This window comes from Geospiza fortis, unplaced genomic scaffold, assembly GCF_000277835.1.
Source record: "Geospiza fortis unplaced genomic scaffold, GeoFor_1.0 scaffold173, whole genome shotgun sequence".
NCBI lineage: Eukaryota > Metazoa > Chordata > Aves > Passeriformes > Thraupidae > Geospiza > Geospiza fortis.
This window is the reverse complement of record NW_005054334.1, coordinates 3,441,486-3,455,879: the sequence shown is the minus strand read 5'-3', so window position 1 is coordinate 3,455,879 and position 14,394 is coordinate 3,441,486. Positions and strand designations below refer to the sequence as shown.

Below are 14,394 nucleotides of genomic sequence, written 5' to 3'. Positions count from 1 at the left end.
CACACCAACAGCAGGACAACACTTCACTAAGCAGGAGGATTTTTTTCGTACCTAAAGCTTTTAATAGGGTGAGGTATAATTTCTCCATTTTCCCTAACAGCCTGCAGGAAGGCACAGGTCTGGGTCTACCTCGTTTTTCTGCTGTGGAATGCCAATTGCCTAAGGATGGGGAGCAGGAGAACAATCCCATAACCTGCTCAGTGGTGGTTGAAGGGCAGGATTATGTGCATTTTGTGAGGATGTCTTTAATGAAGAAGGAGATTGTAATATAGTTTTAATGCCTCTTGCATTACTTGTTTTTCTTCCTTCGGTATTTGAAGCTAGGGGATTTTTCAAACGTCCCAAAGTATTTTTTAATTAGTGTTTTGCTGTAATTATGTGAGGGCGTGATTTGTCACTCCATAATTGTCAGAGTTCTGAAATAGAAATTAAATATACCATGACACTATCAGAAACAACTGATTTTATAAGAATGTTTCCATTAAATGCTAACAGAATAAGATAATTCTGAAGTTCTGATATCCTGTTCTTTTCTTACCCAGCCTCTATATACACAAGATTCTTGCAAGCAAATTAGTATCCATTTACAAGCTGAAAAAAGGTCTTTTGCAGATATTTAGCCTAAACTATCCCAGCCTCTGTTAGACATAGCCCGTCTTATAGTTTGTGGATTTTGTTAACAAATGAGCAAGTAAATATATGTGCACATTTTGATGTGATGGTCTGCAAAACTTTTGATCATCCAGAGCTAGAACACCAAATGTAAGCTCACAATTTAAACAGAAGCAACTTAACCCACTTACAAAACCACAAAAATGATAGAGTAGTTTGGTTATAAGATCATGTTTCTAAGGAACTACTTTGTGTTCACTATTCTTGCATTCATAAGATTTAAGGAGGTCACACTTTGCTCATTTAACCATGGTGTCACTAAGTGCCTATTCCAGTTCTAGGCCTTGCTTATAGCAAGTCACATAGAGAGGGCAGTGAAGCTGTGCTGGAGTACAGACACGGCAAGTTAACCATGAAAAAAGATTAAATGAGCTGTCTATATATGGGTTTTCACAATAAAAGTTCCAGGTTTTTATTACCCTTCTTTTGTTCTCTCCTTGCAAGCATACTCCTTACAACCTGCATGTCTTCAGCATTTATTGGTCATTTTGAACCTCAGCGAGAACTTCAAAACAAATACAGCTTTAAAAATCCGCTCTCAAGATACATCACTAAGGAGCTGTAGCCTTCTCAGCACTCTTTTGAGGGTTTTCTGTCACATAAAGATGGAGAGGCTGAGCTGTTGCATTGCCTCTCCATTGCCCATTCTGTCTGCAGCTATGCTGACTTTTGTTATAAAAACACAGACTGCCCTTAGCATTCTTACCAGAATAAATTCCACTAGTGATAATTCATTTTAAATGTTTCCACCTCCAAAACTCATCTCTGACTCAAGATTTTCACATGGGAATGAAATCTCTTCTTGTAATACCTATGAGGCCCTTTCTAGCCAAACTGGTTCATCTGAATGTAAAGCCATCAATTTTCTCCTTTTGGCCTGGTAGGTCAGATAATGAAGAGTTGAAAGCAGAATCCAAATTTAAATCCATATATGATGTCATATTGACATGTTTCTGTAGTTCAAGGACTTCTTAAAAGTCCTTTTACAGACATTTACTCATTTATTGCCTCCCCATGACTCTCTTTGTTTGCATTTCCCACTAGTGATCAATAATATATTGCGTGCTCTTTCACGATGAAGGCCATGGAGGATCAAGTAGTCCAAGAAGAACCAGGATACCAGGATGATGAGGTAAATTTGTTATTGATTGAAAACTATGTGCAGCAAATGTTCAAAGGTATTTTCATAGTCTTAAGAAACCCGTGGATGTCCCCAAAAACCATCAGGGAGTTCAATGCATTTAAAATTTCCTTCCAGTCTACTACCAAGACAATCTCATTCCCCATGTCCCTATACAGCCTGGCTCTTCAAGTAATCTTCATTAACCTTTCAAAAGCTGTGCATGGTTTTTAATGGGATTATCATTATTTCATCATATTTTACACTTCTATATTAAATCCAAGGGGACTATCTGTTAATTTTCTGCTTCTGAAGAATAATCATTAGCACGAAAAGAGTGAGAAATTATGGTAGAAAAGCTGCAATTATGATGGTGCTAACACAAGTTTTAGTAGCAGAGGATTAATTGCCTGTGAAGATATACTTTTTTGAGAAAATGATAGGAAACATGTAGGCCTTTTTGGCTCACTATGGCTTTGCTTATTTCAGTTGTCCAACAAGTTATGTATTATTTGTGAAAAATCAATAAATGTTTACAAATCTGAAACAGTCACGTATCGAGATAGATGTAATAACAAGAAAAAGCAACATCTATTTTTTTTTCTGCTATTTTGTTTAGGAATCCTTTTTTCAGGATATTGACCTGCTGCAGAAGCATGGAATTGTAAGTATTAGCAATCACTTGATCACACAGAATCGTCCCTCAAAAGCTACTGTAAGATTGTTTCCAAAATTGTATACACATTGATGCAAATAACTGAAATTCCTCCTTGCAGTAAGTTCTAACTCAGTCAGTGGAGACAAATTTTGTCTTTGGTGATAAGACAGATTTTTAGAAAATCTCATTCACATCAGATTCCTAAATAAAGTGTCAAGATACTCAAAGTATTTAGCACCTAGCACTCTTGAAAAACCAACTGCTTGCTAATTTATTTGAAAACTGTGTGATAGATTATTTCCTGTTCCTGCCAATCTTTGTAATTACTCCTGCATTTTTGGTGCCTGTGAAATTACACTGTGACAATTGTTACTATACTATTTTCAGCATGCTGGTGCAGAGGGTAGAGTAGGAGTGAGGAAAATATTAGTAGCTAGAGAAATAAGTGGTTAGTTTTCTTCATCAAATGTGAATTTCTGTCATTGTTACCATCATCACATAAACATCACCTGTTTATTTTAATTACAATTATTATATGTTTATCTAGGAGACTGGCTCATGGATTGGAATCCTGTTATAATCAGAGTTGTAGAAGCAGAATAAAAAGTTGGGTTTGTGTGAAGTAATGTGAGATTTAATAAAAGTGACTACAGAAGATAAAGATGGGAAGGACATATCACAGTGACTCATCATTAGTCAGCACTGTAGTTACTGTGCTGACCATGTCAGCAGTGCAATTGTTGGCAATTTTTTTTTATTGGCAGTTCATTTCACTGGCAGTTCAGGCAGTTTTAAAGATAGTTCTGAAGAAGGCTCACATGGTTGGGAGCTCAAACTATGGGGCAACATAGGAAAAAGAAACAAATTATTGCTTAAAAAATGTAGCAAGTTGATCAAAGACTGTGACCTGAGCTGGAAGGCAGCTGTACTACCCTATCAGTATAAAACAAGGCATGGCATTCACAGAAGGATACAAATGTATGAAAGTTTGAAAACTAAGAATAATGACTTAGGCTGTTCTTCTGGGGTTGTAAAAGTTTTCTGCTCCTTTCCATTAATTTTTTTCTTTCTTGCAAGCTGTTATTTGCACACCTCAGAGGAAGTTTTTGTTCTCAGCTGTACCAGCTAAAAGCTTTGTGCAAACATAGGATGACTGCTATATGTTAAATTCATTTATCTGGAGAAACAATTTTTGTGGGTTTAGAATTTTTTTTCAAGGAGTAGAGAGAAAAATATTTACTGGATATGCCAGTATGCCCAGAAAGAGAATCAGAATTAGAACAACTGAGACTGTGATTTGGTGATCAAAAGTGTTTGGTAGGATTTAAGGTGCTGTTACCCCTCAGCCTCTGCTGAGTGTCACACATGTATCACAGGATGAGAAATAAGCTTTGAAATAAACATGACTAATTTCTCACACAACCCCCCCTCCCTTCTTATGCTCAATGTACCCACACACTCTAGATAAATAGATTATATGTCCAGTTCATAGTTTTTTTTCAAAGAAAAATCTTGGCCAGAAATGGCGAATTGATGTATTATCCCACACCTTTCACACAGTATGTTTTCTTGTGAGTAATCTGTTCTTGCTTTTACATTTCCAGTGATGTCAGAGTCATAAAATGAGGTGAGAGAAGGTAAAATATGTCAGTAGGGTGCTGTCTGAAGTCGTGCTATTCCCAATTTATGAAAAAGGAGTAGCTCAGTCCAGCCCAAAGTGTCAGTCAGATCTGCAGGACACGTATTTTAAACTGGACATGTTGAAATATCACAGTATATCACTCAGTTTCCAGTGATCCTTGTGAATCAGCTCCCAAATCTCCACCACCAGATTATCTGGTTTACAGATTATCTGTGCTGAGGGACCAAGGACAGAGTGTTATAGAGTATCCAAGGTCCACACTATCTGAAATAATTCTGTACTGTTTCTTTACTGTCAGCTTTGATCTAGAAAAATGGACACTGAAAGGGGAGAAGTAAATACCCAGACATCTTTCTCTCAAAACCACCAGAAACTGCTCTCTGCACCACGATTCCTCATACCAATGTTACTCAAAATTTAGTTTTGTTGGTGTCACAAACTACACAACGAAGAGTTTACTGTAAATCTGTTTCTTTCCTGGTGAAAACACATGCATAAGAACATAAAATATTTCGCTAAGATTTATTTCACCTTCTAGTTGTTAACTGTCCTGAGTACTCACAGAAGGGAAATTTCTTTGCAGAATGTAGCAGATATTAAAAAGCTGAAGGCAGTTGGGATTTGCACAATCAAAGGAATCCAGATGACCACAAGAAGGGCACTTTGCAACGTGAAGGGGCTCTCAGAGGCCAAAGTGGACAAGATTAAAGAAGCTGCAAACAAGCTTGTTGTAAGCCAGTCACTTTCCTGAGAGTTTGAACTTATGCTAGCCTCTCCAAAACGCTGTCCAAGATTTCTCTTTGCAGATTTCCCACTGCATCATCAAAATAATTTTGAAAATTATTCTGTCTGTTACTCTAAGGCATAATACTTTATACTCCACAACAACCAGACGAATGCTGTGGTGCTTTTTATACCCAACCCATGGGCATGAGGCTAGGGGGAAAAGAAGATATTTGTGTGAGATATCGCACTTTTAACTTCAGGTTAAACCTAAAATGAACCTCTCATGTTCTTTGGTCTTCCCTAGGAACCAGGCTTCCTCACTGCCTTTGAGTACAGTGAAAAACGGAAGATGGTATTTCATATTTCCACTGGCAGCCAGGAATTTGAGTAAGCTTATCTTTTATATCCTTCCTTCATCCAAATGTTCCCAATAATCATCTTAATTGTCTTTAATGAGATACAGAAATATAAGGGAATAAATACTCAGCTAGGACACATAGATTCCCCTTGCATTTGGAGTTAGTGCTGGTTTAAAGAAGTCTACATAAATAAGCATCAAAACCAACTCCTTTTCTGAGAGGAAACTGGACTTTGTACAGTCACTGTAAATAAATAGTTGGCATCCAGAAATCTTGACTGTATAATTTTTTTTGCCTATCAAAATAATCTGCAGGTTTCAGGTCAAAATTACAAGTCTTGAAGTCCTCCCTTGAGATATTTTCATGTAAGGCTATTTTCAAATATTGTTCTCAATGTTATTTTTTCTCCTTTCTTTCCAGTAATAATTTGTATAGATCTTTCCATTGCACACAAAAAGGGAGGTAAAGACATAGTTAATTCTTTATGAATCAATGATCACTTAGTGCCCTGCACTTAATGCATCAAGTGAGGGGCTTTGGGGCAGAAATTACTTTCCTTAAAGTAGTAAAAATATCTCTGTTTTACCTTCCTCTTGTGATTTTTTTGGGTTTAACTATATCATAATCCTCTCCCTTTCTGCAGTAAACTTCTGGGTGGTGGGATTGAAAGCATGGCAATCACTGAGGCCTTTGGAGGTGAGAGAACCACATTAAATGAGTATTACCAAACAAAAATTGCAACTTAGTTTAGATTTTAATTCGACTTGGATTACTTCTATCAAGTTTACCACATTGTAGTTACAAAGATGATTATCTGCATGTGTGCAAGAAGAAATAATCCACTTCTCTTTAATGTTTTACCGTTTTTCCTCTTCATTTGCTTGCAGACTAAATTTGAGCTGAGTAATCGTTACTGGGCATGCTGATTCAGCACAACATAGCATTACTAAGACTATAACTAACATGCCAGAGTTCTCCCTGATGCAGTGTAACAAAATTGCCACAAAAGGTATTTTAGTTATGCACACTTAAGGTACACTGCATTTTATGTAAGATTTTGAAATTATAATTAAGCTACTGTTACAGTACACCTAATTAGTTGGCGCTTGACACTGCAGCAATAAGAGTTCATAAAACAAAGTACTCTTCCCTTTAGAAGAGACAAACTGGGGGACTAATGTGTTTTGGTAGAATGAGATTAATAAACTTGTAAGCTTCTCCTTGATCATTTTACTGGAAATGAAACTGGGCTAGGTTAATGGAATCAACCATTTCTTTCCCACCCCGCCCCCCCATTATCACTTTTCCACAGGTGCCATATGGTTTTAACATCCACACACAAGAGAGTGACTTCAGCAGTCAAGCACGATCAAATAAAAGCATTTCAGATTTTGCTTTTCATGTAACACATTTCTCCTGCACAGAATGTGATTTAGAAATTGAGGTTAAATGATTTTAAAAGGTAGAGATTGAGGTGAATTTTGTAAGTAAGAGTTTCTAACTGCAGTAATTACTGAATCTGTCAAACTTGGAAAAAGAAACCCTGACTCTTTTTTACCCTTCTCTTTATTTAACAGAGTTCCGGACAGGCAAAACCCAGCTATCTCACACTCTTTGTGGTAGGTATAACACCTTAAAATAAAGTGCTGTTTCTTCTCAGTGAATCCATTGTTTACCACTATATCAGAATTAAACACATAGAGAAAAGTCAGAATCTTTTATTTTTACAAATAAAGTGAAGCACACCTTGGTAACTCTTACCTCCATAAACCGCGTTTGAGTAGACAATTCATATACATTGTTATGTTTTAATGCTGCTCACATCCATGAAGGTTTTGCCATAAGGAGAGGGAAGTTAATAGGGTGTCTTAGATAAACCAGTGAAACACACCATCTGGAAAAGCAGAACACAAATATGTGTCACATGTAGATGGGGCATTGCTCAGAAACGGGCAGAGGCAAAATTTTTTTCTCAGCAACCCTTTGACTGTCCTGGTTTCAAGAGGTTTTGCTGAATATGACATTCTGAAAGGGCACTGAAAGGGTACTACTGGCTGTCAGTGACTGGATAAACAGACTTTGGCAGTCACCATATTTGGGCAGTGCCAAAAACAGTGGGACACTGATTTCCCAGAGATATCTCTCAATGTGTAAGGAGAAGTAAACAATGACTTATATAACTACTAATGCTGCTGGAATTACCAGACACTGGGTAGGCAAATTCTATTAAATTAATCCCCTATATTGTAAAGTGAAATATGGCACGTTCTGGAAAAACAAGGCCTCTTCTGGTTAGTACAGTGTAATGGTAGCAGAGTCATACCCTTTTGCATGAATGATTACAACTGGATTGAGTATTTTAGCTTATTTACTCCAAAGAGTCTAAATCCACAATCAGCAACTATTTGCATATCAGGAAAAACTCATATCCAAAGAATTTTTGATCATATGAGTTACAGCTGGAAAAAGTGCCTACTAAGTCAATAGAATGAATTTGGGCAGAGGATTAAGAGGACACTTTGTGTCTAAGAACTCACTAATAATATCCCTAAAATACACAGATTTAGTGATGGTGCTGAGTAAAACAGTTTTGACACCATTAATTAAATCTCATCTGATCTGCAATCGAGAAGAGCGGCTTGAGCTTATTCTCAAGATGGCAGTAAGACAAGATACTCCTGATTTTCACATTGATTAAAAGTGACAGTTCTTTGTGATATGGATAAACAGTTGTATTTTATTTAAAAAATAATGATAGATGGAGTAAGAAAATATTTTTCCTGCTTTTTCATTTTAATCTTGTATGCTTCTCTGTAGTGACAGCTCAGCTCCCAGGACCAAATGGCTACACAGGTGGAAAGATTATCTTCATTGATACTGAAAACACTTTGTATCTTTTTGACTGTTAAAAGCTATAGGTGTGATGAACTGGAAAGTTAATTCATTTTAGTTAGTCATAAGGAAGCTTCATACATGTAAAACAAGACTGGCACAGAAATCGTGGAGAGCACAGTGTGTAGTCGCCCACAAGGAAGTGAGTTTTTCTTTTGTCATTTGATGTAATCCAACCTGGAAAAATTAGTTAGGAATTGGATTTTATTTCAACTGGGTTTTTTTTGTTTGTTTGTTTTTGGGGGTTTTGTGTTTTTGCGATCTAGTAGGCCTCCTACAGGTTATAGCAGCTTTTCTCTTCAAGATAAATTTATCTGAGTACTAAACACTATTTTTAACACTTCACATTTGCAGTAGACTGTGTATAAACAGGTTTTGCTAAATTCCTAGAGCACAGATATCCATATGTCAACCCCCCCGCCTCAAACCCTAAACACAAAACAATTACCATCGTGAGCCCTAAACTATCTTTAGGGTACGTGGGACAGCCTGAAGACAAAAAGTCAGTCTTCTCTAGGACTAAAATAAATATTCTTCTTTTTTTTCCCCCTATAATCCTATTTTGGAATGGAGTTTATAATTTTCAGAGCATGGTTTGCACTAGGAGAAACCCTTAACTCTGACTCATGCCAGCCGACCAGACCGCCTGCGTGACATTGCAGATCGCTTCAATGTGGACCATGAGGCAGTGCTTGACAACGTGCTGTATGCACGTGCATACACCAGTAAGACCATTATTGCAACTGGCATGATAGCTAGGGTTTTTTCCTCTCAGGTTTTTTCTCTCTCTCTTTCCATTTTAATAGTTCTCAGTTTATTAACATTTCTCAGTTTATTAACAGCTCAACACACTCTCTGTCACAAGACACTGCTTTAAAACTTCAAGAAGTTTTGAAATAAGACTTCTTTAAGAATGCAATATAAACATAAATGCTTAAAACATTTTCTATGTGACATTTAATTCAAAATTAAATTAAAATGTATATATTGATTTTCAGTTCTTAACAAAAAGTTGTCCTCATGCAGAGTGAAGATTTTCACAAAGAAGTTTTGTGAGATGGGTGCGAAAAAACTGGAACCTGCAAAGTAGATTGTTACTGGGCACTGGATTTAAAACTGATGGCAATGAACATATAACCAGTGCAGACATTTAAAGTGGAATTTTGAAGTTCAGGCTTTTGTTCTTTCAGAGTTCTTTCTGGTCCTAATTTCTCTTGGCAACTGCTTCCCACTAGGTGAGCATCAGATGGAATTGCTTGACTATGTAGCAGCCAAGTTCCATGAGGAAGCTGGTATCTTCAAGTTATTGGTACAAGACTTCTGTATGCTTACTGTTCTCAGAATAAGTGTTGCTGTTTTCTTTCACTATATTTACTTACCCAGCATGATTACAATGCAGATCATTGACTCCATAATGGCACTTTTCCGTGTGGATTTCAGTGGTCGCGGAGAGTTGGCTGAACGACAACAGAAACTAGCTCAGATGTTGTCAAGGCTCCAAAAAATATCAGAAGGTATGGGAAACATGGCAAGATTTGGAAAACATGGGCCGGAATCACTACCAGTAGCTGTTGGTAGCTTAGTAGTCCAAGGGTATTATCAGTGAGGCACTGGCCCAGGGATCTTTCCTCACTTTACACCTCTGTCAGTTATCAAAAAGAACAAACTGATAATGTATTATTTCAAGATGACAGATTGAGAAAACTTATGGACTTTCCAACATTTAGAGTTTTTCAAGAAATACTGTCAGGCCCTAAATGAGATAATAGGTTGTAGAACTGGACAAATACTCAGTAATTGTCTTCCCCAAATTTCAATAAAAGAAAGACAGAGAAAAGAGGATGAAGGCATAGAGAAATAAAAAAGCCATACCTCTTGCCACTTTGTCAGTACTTTGCAATGCTTTGAGGGATGACGACAGGATGAATAGAGTTCTTTCTCTTTGGAATGTCTCAGAAATGTTGATGAGGAATGAATAAATGCTTTTTTCCTGAAGTGAAGAAAAAAAAAAAAGCAAACAGAGAAAGGGAAGGAGAGGGAGCTGAGGGCAGGGAGCCAACAGAGAATAGATGGGAACTGAGAAAGACTTGTTCACTGGAATTGTTAAAAGGGCTCAATTTTGGTGTATTACAGCTGAAGCCATGCAAGAGCAAATCTAGGCTGTGTCCTGATTAACTGCAGCCATCAGTCATAAAGAATATTTTCTTCTCATTCATTTGAAATTTGAAGTGCTTCAGCAGAAACCTTGCTTTTACCATGGATGAGAGAATGTTTTAGAATTCTAATTGGATGAAGTCTGCCTTCTTTGCAATGTCTTCTCTTGCAGAATATAATGTGGCTGTGTTTGTGACCAACCAGATGACTGCTGACCCAGGAGCAACTATGACGTAAGATACTTTTTCTCTCTCTCCTAAAAAAAATTCCTGTGTTTTGTATTATGTATTTAACAGAAATGAGAACTGAGATTTTAAGGTGCAAGAGGCACTGAAATGAAAGATCAGATTGGTCATTGTTCCCTGTGGTATTAGGAATTCGTACATAAATGACCTCTGGAAGTTTCTCTCATTTTTTCTAATGAGCTTTTTTATGTTTATCTGCTGCCCAGTGTGGTGGTGTGATTTCACCGTGACTTAAACAAAGAAAATGAGCTATAAAAAAATATTGAAAAAGCACCACATTTTCCTCTGGAGCAGCTTATATCTGATATTTAAGGTGTGCATTTCTTGAGCTTCTTGAATTTAATGGCATGAAAGTGATGCCATCATTGAACATTTGAGACAAGTGTGCAAAAGTCAGGTTTCTAATGTATTTCCCTATTGATTATTTGTTACTGAGTTGAATAGGGCTTGGTCTGACAGTTAATCACGGTATTAACCTCTGGAATTTGCACAGTGAATCACCACAATTTTCTTGCTAATTCAGCTTTCAGGCAGACCCAAAAAAGCCCATTGGGGGGCACATCCTTGCTCATGCCTCAACTACCAGGATCAGTTTGAGGAAAGGGAGAGGGGAGCTGCGTATCGCAAAGATCTACGACAGGTAAACAGGAGGGAAGGGGACACATTTCAAGGTGTTGAAACTTTCTGGACATGGTACACTGGGAGAAAATCTGAAAGGACAAACTAATTAACAGATTAAACAACTAATTAAAATTGTCTTGCACACTGCATACATTAAATAACATAATCTTTCATCATAAATCCTACTAGATGCTCAGCTCTTAATGAAGACCATCAAATACTTTGGTAGGACTGGTGGTCCCTTGGCAGGAAAATTCTGGACAGGTTAAATTCCTAAGTTTTCCTGACACAATAAGTTCACATTTTCTGATCCTGATGATATCAATCATGTTCTACAGTTTGCACGTAGGTATAAAGGCACTGAGGTATTCCAGGTTGCTCACACCCATAACATTTTGGAGACTGTTTCACAACTGCATTTTACATGGAGAAACCCACAAGTTTCTTGTTTCTTTTTCTCCCAGCCCTGAGATGCCTGAAAATGAAGCCACATTTGCAATAACTGCTGGAGGGATTGGGGATGCCAAAGAATAGGTAAAAAAATTATGTAAATGTACAGCTAAAAACCAGCTGGGCAGTTGGGATGAAGATTTGTGAAAGGTCAACAACTACCTGGCTGCATTTGTAGCTTTTGGGAGATATTTAAGATATTTTGGGAGAAAACAGGATGGACTTTGTACAGTTCAGTTTTACTGAACTAAAATTTTGATCATTTAGGATTTTTGTTTTTCAATTGAACTTTTAGCACACAAAGATTTAAGCCATTAGATTGTGAATTGTTCTTAGACTCCTTTTCCTATCTTTTGTGAAAATCAAACCTGTCCTTTCACATGGGAGTGAATATACTCTTTCTTAATTTATTTCAAAGAGAGTGTCTAAGTGGTAGAATTTAACAGTGTGAAATGCAACAGAACTGGAATAAACTCAGTTATAAAATTGACATATATAGATGGAAAAGGCAGTGGGAGGAACAACAGCTCAAGAACTTGACGGATTTTCATGTACTGTAGAGGAACAAGTAGTTTTAAGAATACGTTTTTAAACATTTTTATCTTGACTAGATAATGTTCATGTTTTTATTTAGAATTTTCTACTTTTTGGACAGAATGTTTGAAACCTGTTCTTATTAAAGTTAAAAATAAAGACTATGAATTAGAACAGAAGTCTGACTATGTTTGGGTGCTTTGACTTAAACTCCCCTCTCAAAAATCTCATCGATCTTTCATGAGAAAAATAATCTGGGTGCAACCCAATACCTTGAAACATTTTTTCTAGTTCTCTAAAAAAACAAACTTGATGTAATTGACTTGTCATTCTTCTAGTATTCTAGTATAAGTAAGACTATTAAAGATTACTATTAAGTAATATTAAATATTGTTACTATTAAAAAGAATAGAACAAATCCTGCAGCTAGACAGGAGAGGGTGGCACCAGCACTTATACCAAGGAAAAGGCACTTAGGATTCAGCTTGCTAAGGGAGCAGCCAGCACAGGCACAGCTCTGAACTAGGAGGAGGTGTGGGTCACAGGGGGCAAAAGAAGCTGGGAATAAAGAGGGAAACAGGGCATTGGGGCCAAAATAACAGTTCCTTTTATAGTATCTCCAATGCTCATGGAATTGCTTGTTTTAAATAAATTAAACAATACATACATACACACATACATGGATATAATGGGGAAGTCTTACTTTGTCCTCTGGTAATTACAATGAGTCTAATTTTGGTATCTGGTTGAAGAACTCATCCTCACTGGCAAAAGAATTTTTTTGTTTAGGTTACCAAATGCATGTAAGATAACATCAAACGAAAAGGCAGCACTGCCCAGAAATTCATGGAAGAGAAGCTTGACATTTTAGCCAGGCTTTTCCTTGTGACAGACCTAGAGGGCTTGCCTTTTTTAAGTGGCTTCTTAGCAGATAGTTGATATTTTTCCTGAAGTAAAGCACTATTTTTCACAGTGGAGAAAATACTAGAGAGCTGAAGGCTGGGAAGCTGGTTCATCTGAGAGAGCCAGGAATGGATCAGCCATTGTTTTTTAATGCAATGTCCAGTCCTTTGCATGTGCCAGGCTTTCCCACATTAGGCATTTTTATCCAGCGGCCAAGGACCCAGTGCCAGTGAGAGTGTGCAGTGTCACTTGACTCCCTGCCACCCACTTAAAAGACCCAGGTTTCTTACAGAAACATTCTTGCATCTTATTTTAAGCACTCAGATTGCTTTTTGCTTTCTCACACATGTGATACATACATACATATATATATATGTATATATATAGCATGTGAAACTAAAATGGTAATTTGCATGTTGTTCTATGCTGTTATTTTTATCCAAGGGCCTGAAAGTAAAGGGGACTCGCTTTCCCTTCTGCCAGTATAACTAGTGTTCGATAACCTGACAGCCCAGAAATTACTGCTGATAGCGATAGCACGGTGTGGGCCAGGGCTGCGTTTGGCTGGTCTAACCCCACCGACCATGGGACACGGCTCCTTGTGCCAGAACACACTGAACCTGGCGATAGCACATACACAGCACAAAAGGATTTATGGTCTGTGCCACGTAATCGCCTCGTGGGTGATTCTGCCTTTCAGCGAGGAGTCTCTGGCTCCTATGGGGAATTCTCTCCCGGCCTGCTGGGGCTCAGGCGACAGCAAACATCATGGCCGCTGTCACTGTGCTCCTGCCCCCGCGCCGCGCCGAGATCCCTCTGCTAATCTGAAAGGGAGTAACCTCGGCCCGCCGGAGCCGCCAGAGAGGTCCAAAGGCCCGCTCCCGCCCCGTGGCCCAGCGTTCCGTTATTGTTCCGCCATTGTCCCATCACCGTGTCCTCAACCCCGCCGCCACCTCGGCGGAGCCCACGGGCGAGTAGGCGACGGGCCGTATTCTTCACACGTCTGCGAATCCAGCGTAACCCTCTGGCCTAGCCTGCACGGTACGCGTAAGAATATTACGCCGTGCGCACTGGGCTATACGCCAGCCTGAGTTACGTACCTTGCGTACGCCGTGCGCTTACGTAACGTGCGCCTCGGCCCAGGTATTCCCTGCCCTGCAGAAGGGGTTACGGAGAGTGCTCCTTGCGCAGCTGACTTTGGGGAATAGCGTTACTCTTCCCCTCCGCCTCTCTCACGCAGGGCCCCGGCTCTAAGTAAAGAACGTTACGCACTTTTCGTAGCCCGCCTGCTACTGCACGGGGCGGTGTTTCGCCGAGCGCACTTAGTGCGTAGTTGAGCTCCGTGAATAGGCGTAGGTGTTTCGGAGGGCCGCAGTTTGCGCAGCGCCGGGCTGCCCGTAACGTAAGCGGAGCGGGCC

At 38.7% G+C, this 14,394-nt stretch overlaps 2 protein-coding genes across 3 annotated transcripts in view; both read left to right on the top strand.

Moving 5' to 3' along the window:
• Nucleotides 1-1,717: 1,717 nt before the first annotated feature.
• On the top strand, nt 1,718-12,074 carry DMC1 (DNA meiotic recombinase 1). 2 transcript variants are annotated; one of them, XM_005421847.3, is made up of 13 exons: nt 1,718-1,804; nt 2,412-2,456; nt 4,676-4,822; nt 5,123-5,205; nt 5,821-5,873; nt 6,755-6,796; nt 7,995-8,067; nt 8,703-8,794; nt 9,305-9,378; nt 9,469-9,583; nt 10,396-10,456; nt 10,992-11,108; nt 11,554-12,074. In XM_005421847.3, exons 1-13 carry the CDS (start codon nt 1,748-1,750, stop codon nt 11,621-11,623), a joined length of 1,029 nt encoding a protein of 342 aa, XP_005421904.1. In that variant the 5' UTR covers nt 1,718-1,747; the 3' UTR covers nt 11,624-12,074. The 2 variants fall into 2 exon arrangements, with proteins under 2 accessions (XP_005421904.1, XP_030913594.1); XM_031057734.1 differs by having other exon boundaries at nt 1,748-1,804; nt 9,305-9,583.
• A 1,486-nt stretch (nt 12,075-13,560) lies between these two features.
• DDX17 (DEAD-box helicase 17) overlaps nt 13,561-14,394 on the top strand; it is an 18,157-nt gene continuing 17,323 nt past the window's right edge. The window contains exons 1-2 of the mRNA XM_014307353.2: nt 13,561-14,023; nt 14,333-14,378. Coding sequence (XP_014162828.1) covers nt 13,561-14,023; nt 14,333-14,378 — 509 coding nt within the window. The remainder of the gene's footprint in view (nt 14,024-14,332; nt 14,379-14,394) is intronic.